General features: G+C 53.6%; 13 protein-coding genes across 13 annotated transcripts; 6 read left to right on the top strand and 7 right to left on the bottom strand.

Moving 5' to 3' along the window:
* Positions 1 to 669: 669 nt before the first annotated feature.
* On the bottom strand, positions 670 to 3,894 carry J4E84_000037 (uncharacterized protein; the record flags this gene model as incomplete). Its single annotated transcript, XM_049382682.1, has 1 exon — positions 670 to 3,894. The coding sequence occupies one exon, from the start codon at positions 3,892 to 3,894 to the stop codon at positions 670 to 672; it is 3,225 nt and encodes a 1,074-aa protein (XP_049248200.1).
* Positions 3,895 to 5,184: 1,290 nt separating this feature from the next.
* Positions 5,185 to 5,759, bottom strand: J4E84_000036 (uncharacterized protein; the record flags this gene model as incomplete). The annotated part of the gene is made up of 3 exons (XM_049382681.1): positions 5,185 to 5,499; positions 5,559 to 5,672; positions 5,727 to 5,759. 3 exons carry the CDS (start codon positions 5,757 to 5,759, stop codon positions 5,185 to 5,187), a joined length of 462 nt encoding a protein of 153 aa, XP_049248199.1.
* Positions 5,760 to 7,277: 1,518 nt separating this feature from the next.
* On the top strand, positions 7,278 to 8,217 carry J4E84_000035 (uncharacterized protein; the record flags this gene model as incomplete). Its single annotated transcript, XM_049382680.1, has 2 exons — positions 7,278 to 8,101; positions 8,184 to 8,217. The coding sequence occupies 2 exons, from the start codon at positions 7,278 to 7,280 to the stop codon at positions 8,215 to 8,217; spliced, it is 858 nt and encodes a 285-aa protein (XP_049248198.1).
* Positions 8,218 to 9,221: 1,004 nt separating this feature from the next.
* Positions 9,222 to 10,173, top strand: J4E84_000034 (uncharacterized protein; the record flags this gene model as incomplete). The annotated part of the gene is made up of 2 exons (XM_049382679.1): positions 9,222 to 9,339; positions 9,422 to 10,173. The coding sequence occupies 2 exons, from the start codon at positions 9,222 to 9,224 to the stop codon at positions 10,171 to 10,173; spliced, it is 870 nt and encodes a 289-aa protein (XP_049248197.1).
* A 362-nt stretch (positions 10,174 to 10,535) lies between these two features.
* On the top strand, positions 10,536 to 11,422 carry J4E84_000033 (uncharacterized protein; the record flags this gene model as incomplete). Its single annotated transcript, XM_049382678.1, has 3 exons — positions 10,536 to 10,659; positions 10,712 to 11,297; positions 11,350 to 11,422. 3 exons carry the CDS (start codon positions 10,536 to 10,538, stop codon positions 11,420 to 11,422), a joined length of 783 nt encoding a protein of 260 aa, XP_049248196.1.
* Positions 11,423 to 11,615: 193 nt separating this feature from the next.
* Positions 11,616 to 12,707, bottom strand: J4E84_000032 (uncharacterized protein; the record flags this gene model as incomplete). Its single annotated transcript, XM_049382677.1, has 1 exon — positions 11,616 to 12,707. One exon carries the CDS (start codon positions 12,705 to 12,707, stop codon positions 11,616 to 11,618), a length of 1,092 nt encoding a protein of 363 aa, XP_049248195.1.
* A 766-nt stretch (positions 12,708 to 13,473) lies between these two features.
* Positions 13,474 to 15,054, top strand: J4E84_000031 (uncharacterized protein; the record flags this gene model as incomplete). The annotated part of the gene is made up of 2 exons (XM_049382676.1): positions 13,474 to 13,533; positions 13,588 to 15,054. 2 exons carry the CDS (start codon positions 13,474 to 13,476, stop codon positions 15,052 to 15,054), a joined length of 1,527 nt encoding a protein of 508 aa, XP_049248194.1.
* Positions 15,055 to 15,232: 178 nt separating this feature from the next.
* On the bottom strand, positions 15,233 to 16,300 carry J4E84_000030 (uncharacterized protein; the record flags this gene model as incomplete). Its single annotated transcript, XM_049382675.1, has 1 exon — positions 15,233 to 16,300. One exon carries the CDS (start codon positions 16,298 to 16,300, stop codon positions 15,233 to 15,235), a length of 1,068 nt encoding a protein of 355 aa, XP_049248193.1.
* A 1,089-nt stretch (positions 16,301 to 17,389) lies between these two features.
* Positions 17,390 to 18,400, bottom strand: J4E84_000029 (uncharacterized protein; the record flags this gene model as incomplete). The annotated part of the gene is made up of 1 exon (XM_049382674.1): positions 17,390 to 18,400. The coding sequence occupies one exon, from the start codon at positions 18,398 to 18,400 to the stop codon at positions 17,390 to 17,392; it is 1,011 nt and encodes a 336-aa protein (XP_049248192.1).
* A 984-nt stretch (positions 18,401 to 19,384) lies between these two features.
* RPL17 (60S ribosomal protein L17) lies at positions 19,385 to 20,179 on the bottom strand (the record flags this gene model as incomplete). Its single annotated transcript, XM_049382673.1, has 4 exons — positions 19,385 to 19,540; positions 19,588 to 19,775; positions 19,898 to 20,111; positions 20,177 to 20,179. 4 exons carry the CDS (start codon positions 20,177 to 20,179, stop codon positions 19,385 to 19,387), a joined length of 561 nt encoding a protein of 186 aa, XP_049248191.1.
* Positions 20,180 to 20,595: 416 nt separating this feature from the next.
* On the top strand, positions 20,596 to 21,897 carry NOP1 (Small subunit processome complex component; the record flags this gene model as incomplete). Its single annotated transcript, XM_049382672.1, has 4 exons — positions 20,596 to 20,612; positions 20,854 to 21,081; positions 21,135 to 21,544; positions 21,593 to 21,897. 4 exons carry the CDS (start codon positions 20,596 to 20,598, stop codon positions 21,895 to 21,897), a joined length of 960 nt encoding a protein of 319 aa, XP_049248190.1.
* A 371-nt stretch (positions 21,898 to 22,268) lies between these two features.
* Positions 22,269 to 22,747, bottom strand: J4E84_000026 (uncharacterized protein; the record flags this gene model as incomplete). The annotated part of the gene is made up of 2 exons (XM_049382671.1): positions 22,269 to 22,523; positions 22,571 to 22,747. The coding sequence occupies 2 exons, from the start codon at positions 22,745 to 22,747 to the stop codon at positions 22,269 to 22,271; spliced, it is 432 nt and encodes a 143-aa protein (XP_049248189.1).
* Positions 22,748 to 23,629: 882 nt separating this feature from the next.
* J4E84_000025 (uncharacterized protein) lies at positions 23,630 to 24,502 on the top strand (the record flags this gene model as incomplete). The annotated part of the gene is made up of 1 exon (XM_049382670.1): positions 23,630 to 24,502. One exon carries the CDS (start codon positions 23,630 to 23,632, stop codon positions 24,500 to 24,502), a length of 873 nt encoding a protein of 290 aa, XP_049248188.1.
* Between the last annotated feature and the right edge of the window lie 296 nt (positions 24,503 to 24,798).

Genomic DNA, 24,798 nt, shown 5'->3' with positions numbered 1-24,798 from the left:
GAAATCAAAGTTGAACGGAGGAGTGGAATTGTTTTTGCAAAAAAAAGTCTGTCCGCCCGCGGGAGAGTCAAGAAATGGTTACCTACTTAGGTAGGCAAGGCTAGAGCGGCGTACGCCGAAAATCTATGGTGGGGGATTGGTGCCCCGCAATCTGGGACTGGACCAATCAAGTGAAACGTGGTTGTGATTCACATGCGCGCCTTGGTTCGTGGACTCTTCAGCAGCAGGTCTTCATTCACAGCAAGCACATGCAGCAAGGTCGAAGTATTTCTAAGCAGGACGAACAGGGTATATTGATTGACTGATGAGGGTCATAACATCGTAACCATTACCCAACAAAAAGCACGTCCATCTGATGCGATGCTATGCTTGCGACAAGCACTCCCATCTCCATCCCTTCTAGCTCTCTACAATCCTTCTTTCAAGTTGAAAAGCTTCCGCCCGCAAAAAGGGTATATCGTGATTATTATACAAGAAGGTAAAGCAAAGTAACCCAGATAGACCACCTTCTCTTTTTTGGTAAAACGCCGGACGATGAGGGAGATAAAACGCTGCAAACGTATATGTAAGTGAGAAAAGCACGGCCGAGAAACGTTGGACTCGTGCTGAACGTTCAGTTGGTTGACTGATTCTTTGTTGATGGTGTGGGTGGAGAGAAGTCTGGCTTCTTCACTTGATGCCCATTTGGCGGAACTTGCGGGATGCGCGACGGCGCAGGCGGTTCATGCCCATGGCCTTCCTGAGGCTGTCCCGATCGTCATCTTCATCTTCTTCTTGTGGTACGGTGAGCATTCGTCGACCGTTTGTGGTTTTGACCGAAGTCTGGTGCGCCAGAATGTTCTGTTCACGCCAGAACATGCGCTTTTGGTCAATGACGTTCTGTGACAGGTTACCGAACCCCTTCTTCACGAACGCCAGGTCGTGCAGGATGTTAGGGTCGAGGCAACGCCTGGGCAGTGTCTGGACTGCCATGAAGATTTCGCCATCGCCAGGACGGTACTTTTTGATTTCTGGTTCACCCAGCTTGAAGATGGCAAGGGCGTAGCGGTAAAGGGCACGGGGTCCTTCGTAGAGGAAGGCGTCCCAAACGCGGAGTACCGTTTCAATTGGCAGCACACCAACGAAGATGCTCATGAACCAGGAAGTGCATGAAAGAGCGACTGTAGGCTGGCGTTGGAACTTGGAGTTGGGGTGAGCGTTGGAGCCGGCGCCGCTGTTGATGAGATCGGTGTCGTTAATTGATGCCCATACCTTTGGCAGGTAGTCCTTGATCAGCATCATCAGGACATTGACCTCGGTGTTTGCCAAGCTGCGAGCGTGAGCACCAGGCAGATGATTTTGCGTGATGATTGTGAGAAGGATGAAGACCTTCTCCTTGTCCTGCTTCAGGAACAATAGAAGAAGGCCGGCAATGAAGTTGAGCGACTGGCAGTAACCAATATTGGGGTTGTTCAGGGCGAAGCAAGATAGGACTTCGCGCAGGTCCTGGATCAACACGGGTTCGTCGTCAGACTCGCCGTCCAGTAGATCAGTCGCTGCTTCCGGACGAAAATGGATGTTGTCGGGGAATGTCCTGTCGAGATCGCGCTCAATGGCATCTTTGTCGTCTTTGTTGAGCTCATCACGGTTGACGCGAGCTACCAGAGACTTGTACAGGCCGACATTTTCCTTTCGCGCAAGCACGTGCTGACCGCCAGAATAGTACCACCACATGGCACCTCTCCACTCAGGAGGGTAGCCCTTGCGAGCATAGCGCTTGACCTTCTCACACATCTCAGGGAACCTGGTAGGCTCATTCGTTGACAGACCTTGCTTGGCCATCAATGAAATCCATTTGCCTCTCCGGCGGGAGATGTGGTCTTCGTATTTAGAAGCCCATGCGTTGTACTCCTGCACGTTGATCTTGTCGGAAGCCTTCTTGAATCCATAGCGATCTCTCTCGGTAGGGGCAGCCGTCTTTCGCAGGCCAGGTATCACGGTGGGAATTTGGCTGGGAGGTGCCAATGTAGGGCCTCTCGGGGACTCGGGCTTGCTCTTGGCTGTCGTGAGCTGAGACATCATGCCAAGATCGAACAGTGCGCTCTTTCTGTCGAAGACACTCGTGGAAGCGCGACGGGGAATAGCCTCGTCTTCGTCCAGCTCAGGGAGCGGCTCAGATCTTTGCATAGGCGGAGATTGAGGAACATGAGAACTGGCAAGAGATTCACTGGAAAAGGTGCGAGGAACACTTGGTCTCTTGCTGTGTCGCTTGGAGTAAGCTTCGATGTTGGCCCAATCCTGGCGCGACATTCGCGATCGACTTGGGGGTAATTGTGGAAGATTGGAAATATCACGACGGATATGGTCTAGCTGTGAGCGGCTACCCATCGATCTACTCGAGCGGTGGCCCTTGGCTTCCGTGGTTCTGAGAGCAAGAGCTTGCAGTGTGACAGACACACGCCTCGGTGCTTCTTCACTTGCTCGTTTCACTGTGCTCGATCGCTTCTTTCTGGACTGTTGCGTTGCGGCCTCGATTGTTCGTGGGGTGTATGCAGCTTGGAATGGGCTGACCTGTACCGAGGGCAGTAGTTCGATTCGCAGCGCCTTTCGCTCTGTAGGATCGAGGTTGTATACTTCGTCCACATCCGAGCCGGAAGGAGGACGGATTGTCAATAGCTCCTTGGAATCCGCGTTGCGTCCAAGTTTACTGTGCGTCGAAAGGCGTGTCCGGTCATCCCATTGCTTGAGGCTTTCGTTCGATTGAAAGGAGTCTAGGGAATCGAAATCGCGAGAGGGCGTTTGCGACAGCTCGGGGAGTTCCGCGTCAAGACCTGCTGGCGAGGGGCTGTGCATGTCTCGTTCATCCTGCTCCATGATAGGACTACGCTCCTCATCTTCCTCATCGTAGTAGTATGAATCTAACACATCGCCAACAGCGTCTAGATTCTCATCCTCCTCGGCGATTTCCGAAGTCAGTATTGTTTCCGGGGAACCGTCGCGTTCCCGAAGGCGTTCCAGACGATCTCTCGATGGATCCCGGGAATAGACGCTGTTGTGTCGATCACTGGCGATGGAGCTCCGTGCGGTGACGATACTGCTTCTTTCCGTGCCACTAGTTTCGAGTACACTGGAAGACGCATTGGTCCAACCGGATCTGAAACTGGCCCGTGGTTCCTCACCACGAAACGGTCGAGGTGGGGGAGGGTAATAGTCAGTGTGAGACCAGTTCGGAACACCTCTATTCGGCTTGTAGGTGCCAGATAGATTGGAGCGTTCGTTGCCTCGGTATTGGGCGTAGTCGGGGATCGAGGTCACGGATCTCAGAGGCGGTGTTGGATGGAAATTTTGCGAAGAGTTGGTCATTCCACGGGGCCTGAGAGGGGAGCTGGGTGAGCCAGACAGGTCTTCGTTGGAAGAGTCCCATGATGGCCCGGTCGAATTGACGGGATTGCTAGCGAGCGGGTTGAAAATAGCGCGGAGGTCAGGCGAGCGAGGGCCGCTGTCCTGGCGGGCCATGGCAGGAGCCATTATGGGAGACATTGGGGCAGATGCCATTCCCGCTTGCACGCCGTTGGGAGGGGGAGGGACGGCGGCATGGCGAAGTAGGGAAGGAGCGCGATGGCGCTGGGAAAAGCCGGGGGAAGGCAGTGCTGCAAGCGGAAGGGTCGGGCTGTCTGCAGGCGAGGGACTGTAGGCGGGCCGGTCGTAGGGTGGCGCGTCTGCTGTGTCCATCTGGAGCTCAGCTGGGTGCTTGGCCCGGTGCGCTCCAAAGCCTCTTCTCGCTGCATACGGGAGCTGTGGCTGGGGCGATGTCGGCGGCGTGTATTCCGCCGTGGGAGAGCGGTAGGGGACGTATGGCTCCGGCTCGGCTGCTGGAGAGACGCCTGTAGCGACACGTAGGAGAGCGTCGCCCATGGCGTGGTGAAGGGGTGCGGGTGTGGTGGGCGTCGGCGGGACGGGCGCTCATTCGACCGGAGAACAGGACAGCTCGGAGGTTGAAATTCGCGGTAACATTCTCGGGTGCAGCGCAGGTGTGGGCGGTGATTATCGTGAATCGGGTTGGTGGAGGCCTGCTCTGGGGGCGCGGCGGCGGGTCGACGTAGGGAGCTTCAGAGCTCTGTGTGTGAATGGGGTCAGGTAAAGAATGAGGGCATGCGAAGGATAAGGAACGTGACGTGCGGCACTGGCGCGGTGCAATCAGACGGTGGTGAGGGATGGGTGCCTGCAACGTGTAGCAGGAAAGTCTCCTTCAGCTCCCGCGCCTGGATCCGTCCGTTCACTGAGTCGCTGCCAAGACGCGGCGCTTCCCTCATCCCCGATTCCTGTAGGCTGGGAGGTCGCGGGCCGGTAGGAGCTTGGTGGACCTCAGCGGGCGTGTCAGAGGAGTTCGTTACTCTGACATGCAACGGCACAAATTAGGAGAGTTGCATAAGCGCTGCAACAGGTACCGACCGCCCGCCGCCTCGAGCAGGAATTCGCGAAATTGACGCGCTCCGGACGAATCAGAGCCGCCGGGGATATTCAACCCGGCTGCAATCATCACGAAGCAATACACCGTCGACGGCCTTGTCTAGTCTATGTTGTGTCCTGGCGACAAGTCCTCGCAGCCATCACATATGTTGGCCGGCTCTCTCGGGTTACATGAATGCACTATTTGCTTTGCTGGAACACTTGCGAGGCGCGTGCCACACGCTTTGTTGCGCTTGACTCGCTAGCTTGGCCCTGCACTCGCTGCCAGCACTGCGCTCGAGCACCACTCGCATAGAGAATAAACTTGGACAGCTGACAGCTAAGCACGCAGCAATCTCAGTTGGGAAGTGCACTAGGCGTCGAAGCCTCTTGCGGGCTTCGAGAAGGAATTTCCCAGGCTCCCCCTTGTCCTGCCCTGCGGCTCGCTTCTACAGCACTGGCACAGACGACGCTGGGAGATTGGGACATGACGACATGTTGCGGTTGCACTCATCTTATTTGGCGAGCCCGAGTAAGTCTACCCTGCATAATCGCCCGATGCCTACCTAAGCTGCGGATGCATCGCGATCTGCAAAACATTGGATGCTTCTTCGCCCACACCGGTCAAGACGTGTTCCGTCCGCGTGCAAATTTCGCCGAACGCCAAAGATGCAATATGTATCCGACGAGCCCTGCGCGACTGCCTACTCTAATCGATGCCCATATCCGCCTGGCCGGTAGAGGACCCGTGACCCCTCACTTGGCATAGCGCTTGACCCAGTCCTTTACGTTCTTCTCAAACTCCTTGCGGTTCTCCCGGTACTCGTTGGCGATGGACGGCTCGATGGCGTCGTCCGGGTTGGGCTCGATGAGCAGCGTCTGGATGAGGCGCAGGACGGACACCACCTTGTTTGGCGGCTTCCACTCGTCAGCGCGCAGCAGACCCAGGCACATGGACCCCTTGTCGTCGTTGCTGACGTTGGGGTGGTAGATCTTGGTTCGGAAGCTGACGACGGGTGGCTTGAAGGGGTATTCGGTCGGGAAGGTAATCTCGAGCTTGAAGTGGCCGCCCTGCAGGCTGTTAGCAAGCGCTACCCACGCCGCACGGAGGGCGCATGGATCAAACCTACAGCGTACGCCGACTGGGCTGGCCCGTCCATCAACACCTCCCACTTGGTCATGTTCTGCTCGTCGAAGTTGATCTTCATACCCGGCGGTGTGTCAGCCATGCACTCGCCGTACTCCTGTGGCCCTGTTAGTATGAGTACTTCTGCGCCGGCCTCCATGTAGTGGCTTGCCTTCATAATACGCTTCTTCGCTCCGGTGCTCATGTTTACGGTTGGTTGAGTGAGTTGTTTGTAGGTTAGGCTGTCTCGTGCAAGAGACTCTGGGACTGCACCGGGGTAGGCGGTGTAGTTAAGTAGCCAGGCAGAAGCTGGTGCACAGGTAAAGGAAGCGCGGAGAGTAAGGATAGACTGCAACACCGTAACTGCGCTCGTGTGTAGGCGGATGCAGTGCAGTGGCAGGTGATTGACGTGAAAAGAGGGTTGTAGATGTGGGGAAAGTTGCCTATGGATGACGAGGGACCTCGATTCCTTAGTCAAAGCTCCGCACGCGGCCCGGTAGACGATCGCCTGCACACGTTCTGGTAGCAGGATCACGCTAGCATTCACACGTTGCCAGTTTCCATCTCTGTCTCTCTTCAAAAGATGTCTGCGACACGTTGTGAATCCACTTGACGTTCGAGCAACGTGACGACGTCATACCATCACCAAGGAACACTCGTCTCGGTTCTGGTGCCTCATTCGCGAGTGCCGAACATCAAGGTGCACCCCCGTCCTGATATCTTATCAAGCCGCCCCGGTCCATACCGCACGTATATCTCCGAGACTGCACATCCTCGCGATCCGTCTAGAACACGTGGTTTTGACCGCTTGACAAGCTATCGTGTTTCAGCTTGGGCCTGACAGCAACGACAGCTTGCGACAGGCACGCAGGCAGGCTTTCACGCTTTCACGCACCATCATAGCGCATAAGCGCTGCATTATACTTCGGAGCTCCGAACTTACTTCTAGGTTCTGTCTCCGTCGGAGGACGTCTTCCTAAACTTATGCGCTATGCAGGGCTGCAAGACTGGAAATTGGGCTCATCTCATAGGCACACTCACTTTTGTTGTGAGTCACCAACTGCCCGACACCCAGATCACGTTACATCGCGACAGAGACGCGACGCGCACACCTGACGGCCCGATCAAAACGGCTATGAATTCAAACACAACTTCCCTGCCCGTGCTAACTTATTTCTGCGCTCCATATCGACGTCGCTAGGTCCAACGTCATACCGCTTGCCGTTGATGCTCGCTTATCGTCACTCCTCGAGCCAGAAATCCATCGTCTTCCATGTTTGGGAAAGCCTCGAATGAGCACTCACAACAATCAATGATGGCGCCTCGCAGCCTGATATCTACTGCAGCTCGCATGCAGCAATTGGCGAATAGCGATAACAATCTGCGTGACACAGCCCAGCGTGCCAGCGCTAGTTGTCCCAGGCGACGGGGGCGGCGACTTGGCATCGCCAGTATTTAACAGGCCGCAACCCCACAATCTTCAGCCTTTACGCCTCACGACAAGCTTGAGTTCGACAACCAAAGCGTGCTTTATCTTCACCACCAGTGTTGGTAGACTCGCTTAAGCTCTTCGGATTTTCAACGACTTTTCTCTCCCGAAAGGTTTGCGAAATCTGAGAGTTTCCGGAGCTCCATTTCTCTTACTTGCTGCTGCGTCACTAACCTGTCCACTCTTTACGAGAAACTTCGTCGCTCGCTACTTCGATTCCGCTCTTCGGTCAACATGTTCGGCAAACGCTCTTTCGCTAGCTCGAAGGAGAAAGACCGCTCAGGCAAGATTACCAAACAGCCGAAGAGATCGTTCCGCGATGCGTCCAAGCAGAAGGTGATGGTCGAGAAGCTGGATGCGCGCAAGGACAGTCCAATGATGGACGGTGGGTCACCATCGCTCACCTCTGCCATTGTGACAGTGATCGTTGGTTCCGACCAGCGACTGTTCGCTGCGCACGAAGACGTCCTCTGTCATTCCCCGTACTTTGCTGAACTGCTGCGGGGCCAGTTCTTCGAATCCGCTAACCGCCGCATCGATCTGCCCACGGAGGAACCTGAGATTTTCAGCTGCATCCTCGAGTACCTGTACAAAGGTGACTACTACCCGCGCCTTGTCCACGACAAGCGACGCCAAACCTGGATGCTCGAAGGTGCAGTTGCCTCACCCGACCCAAACAAAACCGGCGACCGCGCGGCCGCCGTCGAGCCAACCTTTTTCCACTCCGGCGTAGGCGACGTCATTCTGCGCGACACAGCCGTGTACTGCGCAGCCGATAGCTACGGCCTCGAAGAGCTCAAGAAGCTCTCTCTGCGCAAGCAGGGCCTGCAGAGCGGGATCGAGGTTGGAACCATCTTGCGCAGCGCACGCTATGCGTACGAGAACACGCCGGACAGCGACTCGCGGCTGCGCGCTCATTACCTCGCTCTGATTATCCGCAGTCGGAAAACTTTCAAGCGTAGTGGCACCATGCAGATGGAGATGGAGATGGGGGGAAAACTGTTCTTTGACCTGTTCGTGGCTATGTGCAATCATGTCGATGATCTTGTGGACGCGAGGTACGCCTTGCGCATCTTTTCTGTTCAATTCCTGCAAACTGTGTTTCCCCGTGATGTTAATCTCATACTGACAAACTCGCAGCGCCAGCGCCCGCGGCACTCCCAGGACCATCTAAAGACCTCTGATTCGCACACCCACTTACCCGTCACCGTAACACCCGCAAACAAACACACACTCGCATACAACACCGGAGTACACACCAAGTTGCCAAACCATACTCCGCTCGCACACCCCAAATTGCCGACCCGCGACAAAACGTGAAAACAATCACAAAAACACGGAGTAATACCCATTCTCCCTGCTTTCCCTCGGCGTACCGTTGTATCATCCCAACTCATCTTTATCTCATCTTGCTCGCTCTCTTTAACTAGTGGAGTTTGCTCACCCCCATCGCGTCCCCCCTTTGGCCCTTAATTCCAACGAACAAACAACTTCAACGAACCTATTTCCCCCTTCTCTGCTTGCAGAGAGGAGTACTCGACGACGACGAAACTGCGTTTCCTTTGTTTTGTGCTATTTGGGCATCTAGGCTTGTTGTACGAACATATCAAAGGGAACAAGAAGGGGACATTCATTTTCATGACGCATTGGTGCTGCGTGGATTAGGAAGACATCGTGCTGGAGGACACCGCTCTCTGGTGGAGACGTGTCCGATGCGGTGACTGATTGGTCCGGACCGCTTGGAATGGAAGACTTACTGTGGAGGATTTGGAGCGGTGGTGGTAATGAGAAGTAACTTTGCCGCCGCTATATCATGTTTTGATTTGTGATGTTTGATATATTCTCCTCCCCTTCGCCCTTCACGACTACACAGATGCTACTTTGACTTCATGCTGATGTAGACGCAAACTGGTTTAGTCTCTTAACTGTATGAGCTTCTCTATCTCTGGAACGAAATTAGGGTAAACATCGCAATGCCATCCGCTCGAGGCCGCCGTTTCCCCACGTGGCGGACCCTGCATCCCGCTGTTGCCCCACCGAGGGGTAGTTAGGTAGCTCTGGCGGTTGGAAGCTATACAACACAACATAACACAGCTTCAGTATTCTCCACTAATACACCAAACCTCAATTCTCTCCTCACAACAGAAGCCGTCGAGGAAGCCGACAAACACAACCAACATGGCCGACGTAAACCTCAAAGAAGTCCATGACTTCATGATCACCATCGCCAAACAAGCCGGCTCGCGCATCACCTCCGCAACGCCAACCACACAAGGCTCAGGCTCAAAGAAGAACTGTACGTAGCACCTCATCATCCCAGAACCCGATTCAATCCACAAACAAACCTCCCTTACTAACCCTCCTTCCTCACCCCACAGCCGTCGACCTAGTAACCGAAACCGACCGCGCAGTCGAAGCCCTCATCTCCACCTCCCTCTCCACAAAATACCCAGATTACGCCTTCATGGGCGAAGAAACCTACAAGCCAGGCGACACCCTCTCCGCCGACCCCACCTTCATATGCGACCCCATCGATGGAACCACAAACTTCGTCCACCGCTACCCCTACGTCAGCATCTCTTTGGGGCTCGCCATAAACCGGGAGCCTGTGGTGGGAATCGTTTACAACCCGTTTACACAAACGCTGTACTCAGCGATCAAGGGACAGGGTGCATACTTGAATGAGACGACGAGACTGCCGTTGAGCGAGCCGACGAAGTTGGATGGCTTGAGCAGCTGTTTGGTAGCGGTCGAGTGGGGGAGTGATAGGAGTGGGAATGATTTCAAGGTCAAGAGCGAAACTTTTAAGAAGCTCGCTGCTACGAAAGAGAATGGAGGGGGTATGGTGCATGGATTGCGGTCGTTTGGTTCTGCAGCCCTCAATCTTTGTGGTGTGGCGAGTGGTGGGCTGGATGTTTACTGGGAGGCGGGTTGTTGGGCATGGGATGTTTGTGCCGGGTGGGTCATTCTGAAAGAGGCGGGCGGCGTTATGGTGGACGCGAATCCGGGGAATTGGGACCCGAAAGTTGAGGGACAGAGGTATATGGCGGTTAGAGGAGGAGAGGGGCAGAAGGAGATTGTTGAGGAATTCTGGGGGTTGGTTGAGGGAGCTTTTGAGGTTGGTACGTAGAGAACACATCCCTAAGGTCATGTAGACTTCTGGGTTATTTGATTTTGACAGGTTTATGGTTCTCTCTTCGAAATACCTAGGTAGATGAGGTTCATGACCAGACTTTCTTGCCAAGGACGCCCGGTTTGAAACAACCCAAAAAATCTTACTATGCGTTTAATTGTAGTTTGGGACGAAAGATGCAGGAAGGTGAGCGTTCTTCCCAGACGCGACCCCGGGACGCGTCCTTATCTTAGCGCAATCTCACACCTGGGTAACACACACCTACGTCATCGGGATCCTTCACCCAGAGCCTTGTATTTCACCTCTTGAACTCCTATTGACAATCTCACAGCATTCGTTCTTTCATTCCTACCACCAAGATGCCTACCATACTCGTTGTAGGCGCAACGCGCGGCCTTGGTGCGAGCATCGTACAAAAATACGCAGCAGACGCGAACAACCATGTTCTAGCGACCGCGAGGGCGTCAGAGCCTCCAGAGAACAGTAGGCGAATTCCTACTCCTTGGAGATGCTCTATTGGACTAACCCATGCTAGCAAGCAACATAACATACATCCCCAACGTCGATCTCGAATCCCCACACGTCGGCAGCGATCTCGTCCACTTTCTTGAATCAAACCACATACCACATCTGGACATCGTCATCATAACAGCAGGATACTTTAAGACAGAATCGCTTGAGGAGCCCTCGTTCTCCGCGCAACAGCGCATGTACACCACCTGCGCCATCGGCCCCACCATCCTCGTCACCGCCCTCGCCAACTACAACAGCACGCTCCTCTCCTCCGCCTCCAAGATCGTCTTCGTCTCATCCGAAAGCGGCAGTATAACACTGCGACACGAATCTGAAGGCGGCGGCAACTACGGCCACCATGCTAGCAAAGCGGCGCTCAACATGTGCATGAAGTTGTTGAGTATAGATCTGAGGGATAGGGGGATTGCGATTGTCTCTGTTCATCCGGGCTTCATGCGGACGGGAATGACCCGTAATGTGGGCTTTGATAAGTTCTGGGATGAAGGAGGGGCGGTTGAACCTGAGGTTGCTGCGGAGAGCCTGGTGGAGTGGATTGAGTCGTTTGATATTAGTCATACTGGACAGTACTGGGCGCCGAGGGGACCTGGGTAAGTTGTTGTTGATCTGAGATATATGGAAGTGAGCTAACGAGGTGTTTAGTGATATCGGTACTGCTGAACCCGTGTTGGGATCGAAGAGCAAGCTGTCCACTCCTCTCCAGCTGCCTTGGTGAGCGGTCTGACCGGCTGGTGTTGTTAGATCGCGAAAAACGATGACTGATGAATTATCGATGTCGGCAGAGAAGTCAGGAACGAAGTTTCGAATGATACTCTAGATTATAAACTAATGTTCTACATAAATGACTTTTCCAACGCCTCGCTCCCAAAACAGCACTCTAATCGAAAAACAAAACGCTATACACTATGCTAAAACACCCGGAAATCAGCGCTAGAGTCAGTCGACTCAGTCCTCGCCATGCTCGCACCATCTTCTTTGGTCTCTTCCTTGGTCTCTGCCGGAATCCACTTCTCCGCATCCCCCAAGCGATCCGCCGTAAGACCCGCAGAGCCCGGATTGCGCATACCCGCCTCCAACTGCCTCTGATAACTGATCTGCCTCAACCTCTGCGCTTCCTTGGGGGTAAGCTGCAAGTAGACCTCTACACCAAAAGCGTGCAGCGCGAACGACACCCACAGCGCCATACCGAACGCCGCATTCAGCGCAGCCCCCGTGTTCTCCGGGCCTCCCACCGCAAACGTCGCGGCGACGCTGGAGACAGCCTCAGGATCCGTGCCGTTGACAAAAGCCGCGCAGGCAGGGTACGAAGACGCTAGATCCACGTTGCCGGCGACTGTTGCGGCGAGCTTTGCGCAGGACCAGACGACGTGGTAGTTTTGCTTAGCGATGACCTGCGCGGAGATGATCATAATGAGTCGAGTCGTAATGATGCTGCCGGCGTAGAACCAGCCCCGAAGCATCCATGCTCTGTGCTGCTCAATCTGGAGTCTCTTGACGTTGATGTAGCTGACGATGAAGCAGCCCAGCGATGCCAGTCCAGCGAGTCCAACCCAAGCCTGTACATCGAGCCCGCCGCCGAATGCATGCCGTGCGATCATCAGTGCGCCAACGAGACCGACGATGTACAGCAGGAGTGCAGCGTACCCGCCGATGCGATGAACGATAATCCACCTCTTTCGAATAAACGGCGTGAATTGCAGTACAGCGAGCAGACTAGCCGGTAGCACGCCAGCGAGATGCAAAAGGATTCCGATTTTGTACTGGCTGAAGTTGAGGTAGTAGTAGCATTCTCCTGGTGCGGCGCCGTTACCGCTGGAGCTGGGGCCTGACGAGGGGCAGAAGTTGCGCGAGAAGTCGAGGTAGGAGACGCGGGCTAGGGCGAAGCCGACGAGTGCGCCGCCGAAGATGAAGTAGAGCCAGAAGTTGTAGGTTTTTGTGAAGCCGAGGGGGTGGATTATGCGTTTGGTGAAGAAGTTGGGGGTGGGGGCTGAGGCGACCATTGTGATGGTTGATGCCGAAACCTTGGAGAGGAGTGTGGTTTGGTAGGTAGTTATAGTATGTTTGATGGAGACGATTGATTTTTAGGGCTTGAGGTAGAAGCTGACTGAAAGTAGTCGAGGCGATGGTCGTTGCTGGTTGTATGCCATCTTCGAGAGGAGAGTTGGCTTCATGTTATACTAGTTGACCACACTCTGTGCAGACGATCACCATGCCGTATTGAGAACATTTCGCGCTGGTATGCAGGAGAAGACGTTTTGTCAGCGGAAGGTACACAGCGCGCATTAACCCCGCAAAGGGTCCCCATGCGACAGGAGAGTCCCCTTGACCGATTGTTAAGGCTTCGATGCGATCGCAATGGTAATCAAGATATCGCATGGCTACTTCGATCTACACCGAGCTATCTGCGGTGAAAGCTGGGGCCCCTCTGCAGCAGCGCGAGTTGTCGCAGAATCAGCCGAAAAGGGTAAGGCGCGAGGAACCATCATTGGTTGATTGAGATGACATAGTGGAACGCCTGATGCTTAACAACGTGGAAGTCATACAAGCCACCTCCCAAGCATTTCGACCGTCGTCATAGACAAATGCGCACCAATCAACAGCTAGCCCTACAGCTACTACAGGCGCTTCACAGCCCTACGAGATTGCGCTTCTTTACCGTTACGCTAGCAGGCAGACGATGTATGTCCATATAGGGAACATTCTGCGCTGAACAGGAGTGACAGCGGACGAAATCCATCGTGCATGCGCCAACTCTAACTTTACGAGATGGTGGGAGTTCCAGGACGCTCCAAAGGCTGCGTGACGTGCCGAAAAAGAAAGAAGGGCGTAAGTGCGAGCGCCTACGAGCAACACCCAAGACGTGAAGCTGATGTATGTTAGTGCGATCTAGTCCAGCCTGAGTGCGGTCAATGCAAAGAACGCGGGATAGCATGCGGAGGCTACGACTCGGACCGCATCTTCATCTACCAGAAAGGAAGCGGACCTACCCGTCCTGCACCAAAATTAGGACGCCATGCGACGCCTGAGAAGTCTCCCGGACAGCCACCTCGGCAAGGCATGCAGATAATGCAATTCAACCCTGTATCGACTCCAGGAACACAGAAACCATGTTCCATGTCGATACCAATCATGCTGCCTGATGCGCTCGCGAGATCCGCTTACAGCGAGAAGACTATGGCGACTTTCTTGAATATGTACAACCCGCAGGGCGTTATCCACACCACCAACACAGACGCAAAGGAGTTTGTTAGCTTGCTACCCTTGCTTAGCACGCGCGATGAAGCACTACAGATGGCTGCTCTGGCAGTTGGCATAACACAGCTTGGGGTAACTTCGGATAACGAAGCTCTCACGCGGCAAGGAAGGACACTGTATGGGAAAGCGCTCAAGGAAACAGCTATGGCTTTACAAAACCCCGCTCGAGCGAGTAGCGAGTCGCTGCTTGTTGTACCGCGAGTCATGGCTCTCTTCGATATGCTGTTCGGCGCGGAACCGAATACGACCAACCAGGCGAAAAGCTGGCTCAGTCACTGTGAGGGTGAGCTAGCTATGATAGTCAGTCGTGGCCCGGAGATATTTGCGGAAAACGACGCAGCGCATAGACTCTTCACTAATGCAAGATACCGGCTGCTTGGTCCTGCCATCCGCGGCAGGAAACCAACCATACTCAATGAGGAAGAGTGGAAGACGATACCTTGGAAAGGGCGGACCAAGTCATCCGACGATGTTCTCATAGACATCCTCTGCGGCATACCCGAGCTTTTGGGCGCAATCGACAAGCTACAATTCGAAGATCTGGGCGAGCAAGAAAGAGAAGGGCTACAAGTATACACCATAGCAAAATGCTGGACACTGCATTTCGAGCTCGAAGCTTGGGTCAATGCAGAAGCAAACGCCATCTACACACCCGAGATCGTTAGCAACGCAACGCCAATCACCTTTCCCAGCATAGACATTGCCTGTGTCACAGTACGCTACTGGTTGACAGCCCTCTTCCTATACTCCACCCTCGATGTCGCGAGCGGCATCGATCTTTACACCGATACCTCACTTTCGCACCCTGATCGCCCGCATCCTCGACCGTTTGCCCGGATGATTATGAAGTCAGTCGACTACTTCCTCCAAGAGCAGTTCGGTGTGACGGGTATCATGGCTATTTGGATGCCGCTAGGCAATTCGCTGTTCTATTTGAATAGAAATCGGATCCCTGACGAGGAATACATAATGAGCATCATGCGGACCTGGCATAAACCCAAGCTGCCGAGCACGATGAGAGAGTTTTTGAAGAGTTTTAGGGAAACGGTTGATTTTAGGACTTTGCTGGCGAAGCCTATGAGCGAGTTGTGAATGGAAGTCGAGGCGATCCGGGCGACCGAAAGTTCAGATGAGATTCACACATGAGCGTTAAGGGTCAAGACGGGCATGGGTAGAGATATAAGACATTATAATTATCTACAAACCAGCAACACTATCCTCAGCGTAAAAGCCAACACCGTCGCTATGCACACTAAACACCTCACCAACCTCAATCCAACTCAATGATCCCCGGCCCAAACACCGTCTTCTCAGCAACCTCCCCCGCCCCCGCAAAAGCATCCGCCCCCATCGTCACCGCCGCAATCGTCAACCCCTCCATAACAAACTCCTCAAACGGAAACTCCGCCTCAAACATAACCCTATCGTCTTTCATCTCCACATTCTGCAGCGCCTTGACAACGGGTACATTCTGCCCATTAATCCAAACCAACTTGAGCATATCAATCTCAAACATACCCGCGTCCTTCATCGAGAACGAGAATTTTATGTTTTGCGTCTCTGCCTTGATGTCTTTGGTTTCGACCGCCAGAGGCTTGAAGCGTTTGAGCGGGATGGTGTTAATGTTCGGACAACTGCCCTCCACGACGAAGTCTTGGATAGCGGTGAAGGCGAAATCGCGGGATGAGGACGTGAGGAAGGGTTGGGCGCTTGGCCGCTTCTTTTGCTCGGCGCGGAAGAAACCTTCTTGGGAGCCTTCGTTTCCTATTACTGATGCTACCGCGTGTACGAGACCGAAGTCTTGGGAGCGAGCGAAGAGTTCGGAGACTTCTTGTAAAGTGCCGAGGACGAGGTCTGTGAATGTTGCTGCAAGTGCGATGGCGCCTTCGTAGTCGACGACGGGGAAGTTGTATTTGCAGCCTTCGATGGGGGCGTTGTTGAAGTGTTTCAACGCGTCGTTGGCGTTGAGGACGTGCATTTCCTCTTGATTTACGATGGCTTTCAGGGATTCGATTATGTAGCCTTGGCGGTCGCCGAGGTCGTAGCCGGGGAGTTTGTTCGTCACGTTACTCATCAGTTCGGTGAAGAATGCTACTTCGAAGAGTTCGTTGAGTGCGATGAGTTTGAGGTTTGTGGTGCCATCGGGGCTGAGTGTTGGCGGTGGAGGCCCGTTGGGTAGAGTGCCGTGGCCGTCTTTTTGGATTTGAAGAACGGCTTCTTGGGAGGGGTTTGGGAAGCCGTTTACTAGTGGGAAGGGAGAGTAGTCGCGCTTCTTGAGTGGTGCTGCGGATGCCAACGTGATTAAGAGGCCTGCGGTCGGTATTATTGAGAAGCGCATGTTGTGTGGTGGTTGGGTGAATGAATGAGAGTTGGGTGATCGATGCAGGGGAGGAAGACGTATATCAGACAGAATGCTGGAAACGAAACAAGGGATTTGATATGATACTCTAGAGCCTAAGGCATCTGTTTGTTGTTATACATTAACCTATCACTCGTCTCGTCTTCGACGTTCAGGTCAACGGATGCAGCTCTTCCTTGACTTAGCCTCCCACCTTGTCCCACTATTCCCATCTGACATTCGCGCTGCACCTTGATCTTCTTTGATGTGGATGACCAACTAAAGCAGTTCACGTCGCGCCACACATGTTCGGCAATATTCGTGTCCGATATGGCTCTCCTGCGCATCAGGACGGATAGCCGCCAAGGCTCAAACAGGGTGAGGCTATGCAGGCGACAAAGGAAACAACATGTGCCGGCACAGAAATAGACTGTTGACCGTATTAGTCGCGGTTGTATCCTGTAAGCGCCGTAGTCAAGAAAAGCTTATCTCGCGTTTGAGAAAGCTTGGTCAATACTTTGTTTGAGGTGGTAAGCAGATGGTTCTCCAGGCTATTGTGTCTCGAGTGTTGCAGCAAGAGGAGCGAATCGGATCATAGCTCCCGGACTAAAGACCATTAGTTTTGTGGGTTCGTATCGAAGTAGTTGGTGTTTGAGTGGTTGACATGAAGTGTTTGGCTCGTTTCGACAGATCTACAATGGCTTGGCGTGAAACGTGGGAAGAGGCACATCGCGACGCGACATACGTTTCTTTCGGCAATCTGTCTACAGCAGTTCAGTATTCCTTCGCGAAGTTTTCGTACTACCCTAAAATTTTCCTCGGAATTCGCAGTTGTGTCCTCATCATTGCAGTATGTGCGCTGGGTGATGGAGTTATCGTCAGGGTATGCAGCTGGATGGAGGGGATGGTTTCGTGAACTTTGCCGGATCCGACCGGCTATCTGTCAACCGCGCTAGAATTCAAGCAGTGCGAGCCACACCTGGGCATGGCACCAAGATATTGAGTCATTCGTCATTACTACTTTCATCGCTGCTATATACGATTCGCTAAGGTATCTACAGTAAAAAGGAAGTGTATCATATACATCGTTCAAAGCATCGTAAACGCGGCCGCGCACAACGACAATGCAGCCATCAGTCCAGCACTGACCCTCAGCCCACTCGCCGCATCCTCTTCAGCACCCTCACCCTTCTGTCCCTCCTCAAATCCATTACCCAAGTACAGAGCACCAAGCTGGGTCAGACCGCCATCATCATCAAATAGCGCGACGCCATCGCCCGTCCACTCGTTGGCATCATCTGTCCTGAAAGCACCGAACCACGAGTAGCGTTCAACGTAGTCCAGCTGATCGAGATACGGCAGTGTCCGGTTCATCATGCCGACGGTGTTCTCCTCGTCCTGTTGCGGAAGCGCCATCTCGGTGATCCAAAGCTTCAACGGCTGATCCCTCGTCGAGTTCGTGTTGTAGAACTCATCCAGGGTGCCCAACCAGCCTGCCAGACCATCAAAAGCGCCGTACCAATGCACAGCAACGAAATCCGCCGGGCAGCCATTTTCGGAGTCAATGTCGTAGCAAGACTCGTTGAATTTCCGTAACCAGTCAAGACCGTTTGGACTTCCCGTTGTACTGGGATGACTGATCAACCAGTTCCTGCCACCTTTGTCGCCATTCCGAAATGGCACAACAAAGTCGATATATGCTTTCGCAGCATCTTCAGGCTTGATACTGCTACCGCCGCTTCCCTCGGTGCCGTCTGGTTCGTTGAAGGAGAGAAGATGCTTGCTACTTTGGGGCAAGCCTGCTATGACGCGTTCGGTGTTATCGTCTTCCGTGGCGTCTATGCCGTGAATCATAGGCACGAACTCTAGGCTGTCCGCGGGAATGAGGTCGCTGTTCGGGTATGGTGACCAGTTGTAATACCATGCCAGTGGTGAGTTGTCGGAAGTAAGTAGCCGATTGTCCGGTACGTGTGAGTCGCCAATGAATGCGAAACCGCGTTTTGAGTCTTGCGCATATGCGGCGGTAGCGAAGAGTGCGTAGAGAGAGGCGAGGTATGGGGTTTGCCGCCTGTGGCGAGTGGATTGGTGTAGCCGAGCCATGGTTGTGTAGTAGGTGCGAAGTGAAGATTGGTATGCAGCGATGCACGTAAGAACGACTGCTGTTACCAGTAAAGAAAGAGATCAGTGTAAAAAGACGTTTGACAGCGGATAGATCCCAGTCTATACATGACTACTTATCTTTTGACACATTTTGTGGCGAGGTACATGCCCATGCCTGGGCTTGCTGGGCCTGCGTCATCGATCGTGGGAAAGTTGGCTCGGAGCAATTGCAGCAAGGCAACAGATCGTATCTGACCGCAACTGACTCGAAGGAAATGATGTGGGATTTGCAGCCAGCCTCATCTCAGATATTAGCGGCATGCATGCTTAGCTGGCCGTTGGGCCTTGCTTAGCTGGTATTCTGAGTTCGAGCTGCCAAAGTTCCCTAGTACGCTAATGCACATTGCGACTAGCGCAGCCTGCGGTCAGCCCCAGGCACACGACGGGAAATCTTGGAATCTCAGGGTCTATCGATGCATGTGGAGGTCAATTCGGACATGCGTTCATAGTTGGTCAAAGCAGCCCATGTTGCTGTACATCGTACCGCAAATTCACTCTAGTAACATTCCTGAAATTCCTGGTCGTACTTACGAGAATGTAAACAAGCAGCGGATTCCTTCAGAGCTCGTTCTGAGCACGCGTAGAAGACTGGCTCCATTGTAAGAAATAGCATGTCGATGGCTGCGGCCGGACCTTGGGATAGATGTACTACTGGAATCATCCAGCGTCCTGTCATCGTGGAGGAATCAAATACACTGGCGAACATCGTGAACTTGCGACTTAGAAGTCTCTGCTTTGAACATTTGGGAACAGGCCTTGGCCCTATTTATTTTTACGGACCAGACACCGCAGAAATCGAAGTGCCATATCATGAATACATGACGAGTGTGGAAAGACCCTGAATATTCATCGCTCATTGACTCCCAAACCGTGCCCATGCCTTGACCGTTTTCTTCGCCGGAACATCAACTTCCCCTGCTTCCTCTACTCCTCAGAAGCAGTGATGGCCTTGCGGACGGCACGGCCACGCTGCCTGGAGTTCATACGGCGCTCAAGGGTCTGGTTGGACTTCTGGACAACTTCGGCGGCCTCGGTGAGGATGAGCTCGATGTGGGAGGGGTTGCTCATGTACGGGTTGATCTAGGTATGTTAGAGGGGAGTGCAATTGTGGACCGGTGTGTACATACACGTCCGTGAGCACGGTAAGTGCGCCTTCGCTGCTTGGGGGCCTGGTTGACCTGGATGTGCTTGATGATCAGGTTGCTGGTGTCAAGACCCTTGGTGTCGGCGTTGGCCTCGGCGTTCTTGAGGAGACCGATGAGGATCTCAGCGGACTTGACGGGCCAGCGGGCCTTGGAGACACCGAAAGCCTTGCCTGCGGAAGTCAGCCCGTGTTCCTGCAATTGCCAACATAAATCCATCTCCAACACCCGATAGTTCCTCCTCTGTGCCAAGTTCCATCTGCGCATTGTGCGAATCGTGGGAAGGGCTACTCACCCTGAGCAGTGCGTCCAGTGCTGCCGGCGTACCGCCTCATGGGGATAGCCTCCTTGTGCTCCAGGACATTTCCGAGGTAGGTAAGGGCGCGGTCGAGCTTCCAGCCGTTGACAGCCTGGGCGGTCTCGCGGGTGTTCTTGAAGGATACGCGGAGGTAGCTGCCGCGGGCGCGAGCAGACTTTGCGCCGTCAATGGAGGAGGCACCGTAGCGAACCTGCAAGAATTAATTCCATGTTCGTGCGTGCAAAGTCCGACAGTATATCGCGACGGGCAACGTACCATTTTGTCGAGTTGTGCTGTTGTTAGTAGTGGACTGCCGACGTGGTAGGTAATTTCGACGACTTCTCGAGCGAAAGTGGCCTTGATGACTAAGTCGCAGACCCAACCGAAAAAAGCCAAAGTCGCGCCCACGGCATTATAGCGGGCCGCTTGCGCATCCCGCACGTGATTGGCTGCGCAGATTTGGCGCTACTTTTGAAAAAATGTAGCTCTGCGAACTTCAAAGCTGCACCCATCGCATCTACCGCGACATACCGTACCCACAGCCACTCCAACGCGCACAGTCAACGCGCATATAGTGGAACAGAGCACCCAGAGGTACTTGGACTGATATTTGTACTCTGCCATCTCAAGACTGACCTCGCGCAGTAGCTTTCGCATTCCATAACCTACTCGAACTATCCCGACAACTTTCAGCAATGGCTTTCACTCCCAGGTACGACTTCCGCAAGCCTCGAAATCCCATCGCAATATGAACAATGCGCGAACCGCGGCACGTTGAGCAAGATGTGATTGCAGATACTACATATCTCGACGTCTGCTCGCTCAGCATGCGCGCTCCACGCTACGGAGAAGCTTGTTCTTTCTGAGCTGTTTTCAGAACAATCCAGGAACTACGAGCTTCTCCGTACTCATATACGAACATTTATTTGCAGCGCAGTTCTAACTTTTCACAGAGGCGGTCGTGGCGGTGGCGGACGTGGTGGATTCGGCGGTGACCGTGGCGGTCGCGGTGGCTTCACCCCCAGGGGTGGACGTGGTGGTTTCGGCGGAGGCCGCGGCGGTGGTGACCGTGGTGGCCGTGGTGGTGCTCCTCGTGGTCGCGGAGCTCCAAGAGGCCGTGGTGCGCCCCGAGGAGGTGCCCGTGGAGGAGCGCGTGGAGGAGCCAAGGTCATTGTTGAGCCGTAAGTCCAGCCAGCTCAAAAGCGCGCAAGACAGCTACTAACCACTTCTCTAGCCATCGTCACGCCGGTGTCTTCGTCGCTCGCGGAAAGGAGGATCTCCTCGTTACCAAGAACTTGACCCCCGGCGAGTCCGTTTACGGCGAGAAGCGCATCAGCGTTGGTGCCAGCACCGCGCCCAAGGACGGCGAGACCGAAGCCCCCTCCAGCACAGAGTACCGTGTCTGGAACCCCTTCCGCTCCAAGTTGGCCGCTGGTATCTTGGGTGGTGTCGACAACATCTACATGGGCCCTGGCTCCAAGGTTCTGTACCTCGGTGCCGCTTCCGGAACATCAGTCTCCCACGTTGCTGATATCGTTGGACCTGAGGGAACCGTCTTCGCTGTTGAGTTCTCCCATCGCTCCGGCCGTGATCTGATCAACATGGCTACCCACCGCACCAACGTCATCCCCATCGTTGAGGATGGTATGTATTTCGCGTTCCATCTTTTTGACATTCGCTAACAATTCGCAGCCCGTCACCCTCTCAAGTACCGCATGCTCGTCGGCATGGTCGACTGCATTTTCGCCGACGTTGCCCAGCCCGATCAAGCCCGTATCGTCGGTCTCAACGCCGGACTCTTCCTCAAGGTTGGAGGTGGTATCGTCATCTCCATCAAGGCCAACTGTATCGACTCCACCGCTGCCCCCGAGGCCGTCTTCGCACAGGAAGTCAACAAGCTACGAGAGATGGGCATCAAGCCCAAGGAGCAGCTCACCCTTGAGCCCTTCGAGCGTGACCACGCCATGGTTGTCGGTGTTTACCAGCGTTCGCAATAGACGGAATGTTGAGCTACAATGGGCTGACGGCGCTTTTCTGATTTCAAACGATTGCATGCATGTGGTCATATACCTGTACTTTGACGGAACTCGGTGTTCACAGGCGTCAGGAGGGATTTGGTTGTCGTGTTTTGATAAAAGATCTATGGATGCGATTTTTACGTTCACTCAGGTGTAATATGGTGACATGATTGATTCTATCCATTGAGTCTGATCTCTTGCTTTTCCGTTCCCCGCCTCCCCGTCTTTCAAAAGTTTGCGCATTTCGTTTGAAGTCGCCCCTTCCTCAACCGAATCCACAGGCAGGGATATTCCACCTACCATCCCCTGGCCCTAGCGTCGATGGCGAGGGCAAAGAGCATGCCACAGACCTACGAAGAGTTAGAACTGTCGATACAGGCTCTACCACGAGGACTTACCGGTAGCAGAAAGAAGGAAGACCAGACCAGTAGGTGGCCTTTCGGGATTGCAAATCGTATCGCCGCACACACCGACAGAAATACCGGTACGTAGATGCAACCGAGTATGTATTGGAGCCCGGTGACGGCGTCATTGCTGAGTTTGTATTTCCTGGAGATCGCGTCTACGTGTACAACGACGATGTTTGTAAGGAGAAACAGAGTGAACTGAAATGTGTTAGAGCGGGTACGAATTTTATCTTCAGCGTACGTACCGGAATGAGCACTAGCCACGCCAACACCGCTGGGAACTTGTTCTCGCTGGTCATGTTGAAGAAGGCATCCATCGCGAACCAGACGTAAACCATGAGGCCACACATAAACTTGAGAACGTCTTCAGCGACCATGGCGTGGACGCACTGGGGGTCGGCGGCTGTAGAGGTGCGAACCATGTTGCAGACGTATTTGTGGTGGTGATGTGCGTTGAGTTGGCAGGATGTGTAGGAGTGAGAAATTGATTATGGTGAGTGCCTTGTTGAGTCTTGGTTTGAATAAGATGGTAGCGACCTCCTGCCACGTGGGCTCATCCTCGGGCGGTACCGTTGAACTGAGGCAGTCGCTACCCTCTCACCGCTCACTTTTATCTCCTCGAATGTTTCGACAGGTCGGGAAGGGGCGGCTGTACCCCAAGTGTTACTATGAAGCTGGCTCTACTTCATGTATCATGCCGCATATCATACACGAAAAACACTGAACACCCTAAAGTCTACGTTCACGCCGGATCTCTATCTACCTTCTATCTAATTTGGCCTACCATAGTGCAGTCCGCACATCTGCTCAGGTTCTTACTTGTATGAGGTGGCCATACGCTCAAGATACTGAGCTTCTCTTCACTCGATGTATGATTAGCCAAGGTGGCCCCAGATTTCACCAGAATGTGATATTATCAAGCACTAGTAACATCATATCACTTGTCGTGCGGACTACTTTTGATCATCGTACTTAGAAGGTCTACTTTATGGTTAAGTTGTACTCTAGTCGTACTACATTTAGAAGGTAAATTGTCTTCTCTTAAGAAACTGTACAACACAACACAACACAATGTAAGTCTTTTGCCTAGAAATTTGAGTAAGGGTAAGACCCGCAGAAATGAGATCCTCGTAAAGATTTCCGATTTCAAGATCTCGTGCAGCCCACGTCGTGGCGATAAACGATGTGTTGAGGCGTGACGTCAGAGCAACGTACTTAAACAAACAACACCTACGCGAAGTTCACACCCCGCGAACACGTCTCCATACCAAATAATACCAACTCCACATTTCAAGACCCTCAAGATGGCAGGCCAAGCACCAGCACCCGCACTATACAAGAACATCATCATTTCTGGTGGTGCACGAGGCATCGGTCGAGCATTGACTCGGATGATGCTCGAAGCTGGCCACCACGCCTACATCTTCGACATCGATGAGGAAGAGCTAGAGCACACTACCAAGGTCCACCTCAAGCAGTACTACGCCGATGGTAGGCTTGGTTCGGCGATCTGCGACCTTCGCGACGTCGAAGACATCCGTGCCAAAGTCAAAGAGGCGGCCAAGTTCTTCAACGACCGCATCGATGTGTTGATCAATAACGGCGGAATCGCGTCTCCGCAGTGGAAGGATGGCAAGACCATGGAGGACCTCTCGACCATTGATGAGTGGAAAGCGTATATCGACACCAACCTCACTGGTCCCTTCGCCATGTCACAAGCCTGTATCCCCTACATGAAAGCCCGAGCATCTGATGTTGAACACGGCGCACACATCCAGAACGCCAACAACTCCAGTCCTGCAGGCCCATGCATCATCCACATCGGGTCCTTTCGTGCGCATCAGTCTGATCCGAACCAAGAGGGCTATGCTTCCAGCAAGTCAGGTCAGCTTGGTTTGATGCACTCCATGGCAATCAGCTTGGGTAGCTTGGGCATTCGAGTTAACCTTATCGCCCCCGGACGCATCAAGGTCGCACACGAGAGCAAGGAAGGCGATGAGAACGGGGCTGACTGGGCAGGCCAGATTAGTGAGAAGGACGTCTCTGATCACCCGACCAACAGGGCTGGAAGACCGAAGGACATCGCTGATGCTGCGTTGTACCTCATCGAAGCGGGCTTCGTGACCGGTCAGGACATTACTGTTGATGGTGGAGCACTCCGGAAGAAGAATGCCTAGAATGTGTCAAGCGATGAGTATTTGAGGCCTACGAAGGTTCAACGTGAGGGGAAAAAAGTAGTATAGTTCAGACGAATAATGATACCCGATGAAAACAGCGTCTTGGTCAAGATGGAGTGATGGACAGAAAGCTAGTGTGTCGCGGAACAAGTCCGCTCGGGGTTAGTTCGCACGGGCCTCTACTTCGCCTAAATCTAGCCTTGATCGTTGACGCATCGCGAAAAGTGACGCGCATCATTTCGACTCGTTGCACGCGCTCTCTCACCCTGATGCTTCCAGGGTTGTACATAGTTGCT

The sequence above is a fragment of the Alternaria hordeiaustralica genome, assembly GCF_023758085.1.
Source record: "Alternaria hordeiaustralica strain BMP 2776 chromosome Unknown scaffold_1, whole genome shotgun sequence".
NCBI lineage: Eukaryota > Fungi > Ascomycota > Dothideomycetes > Pleosporales > Pleosporaceae > Alternaria > Alternaria hordeiaustralica.
The sequence above is the reverse complement of the archived record's forward strand: the minus strand, read 5'-3'. Positions and strand labels throughout refer to the sequence as shown.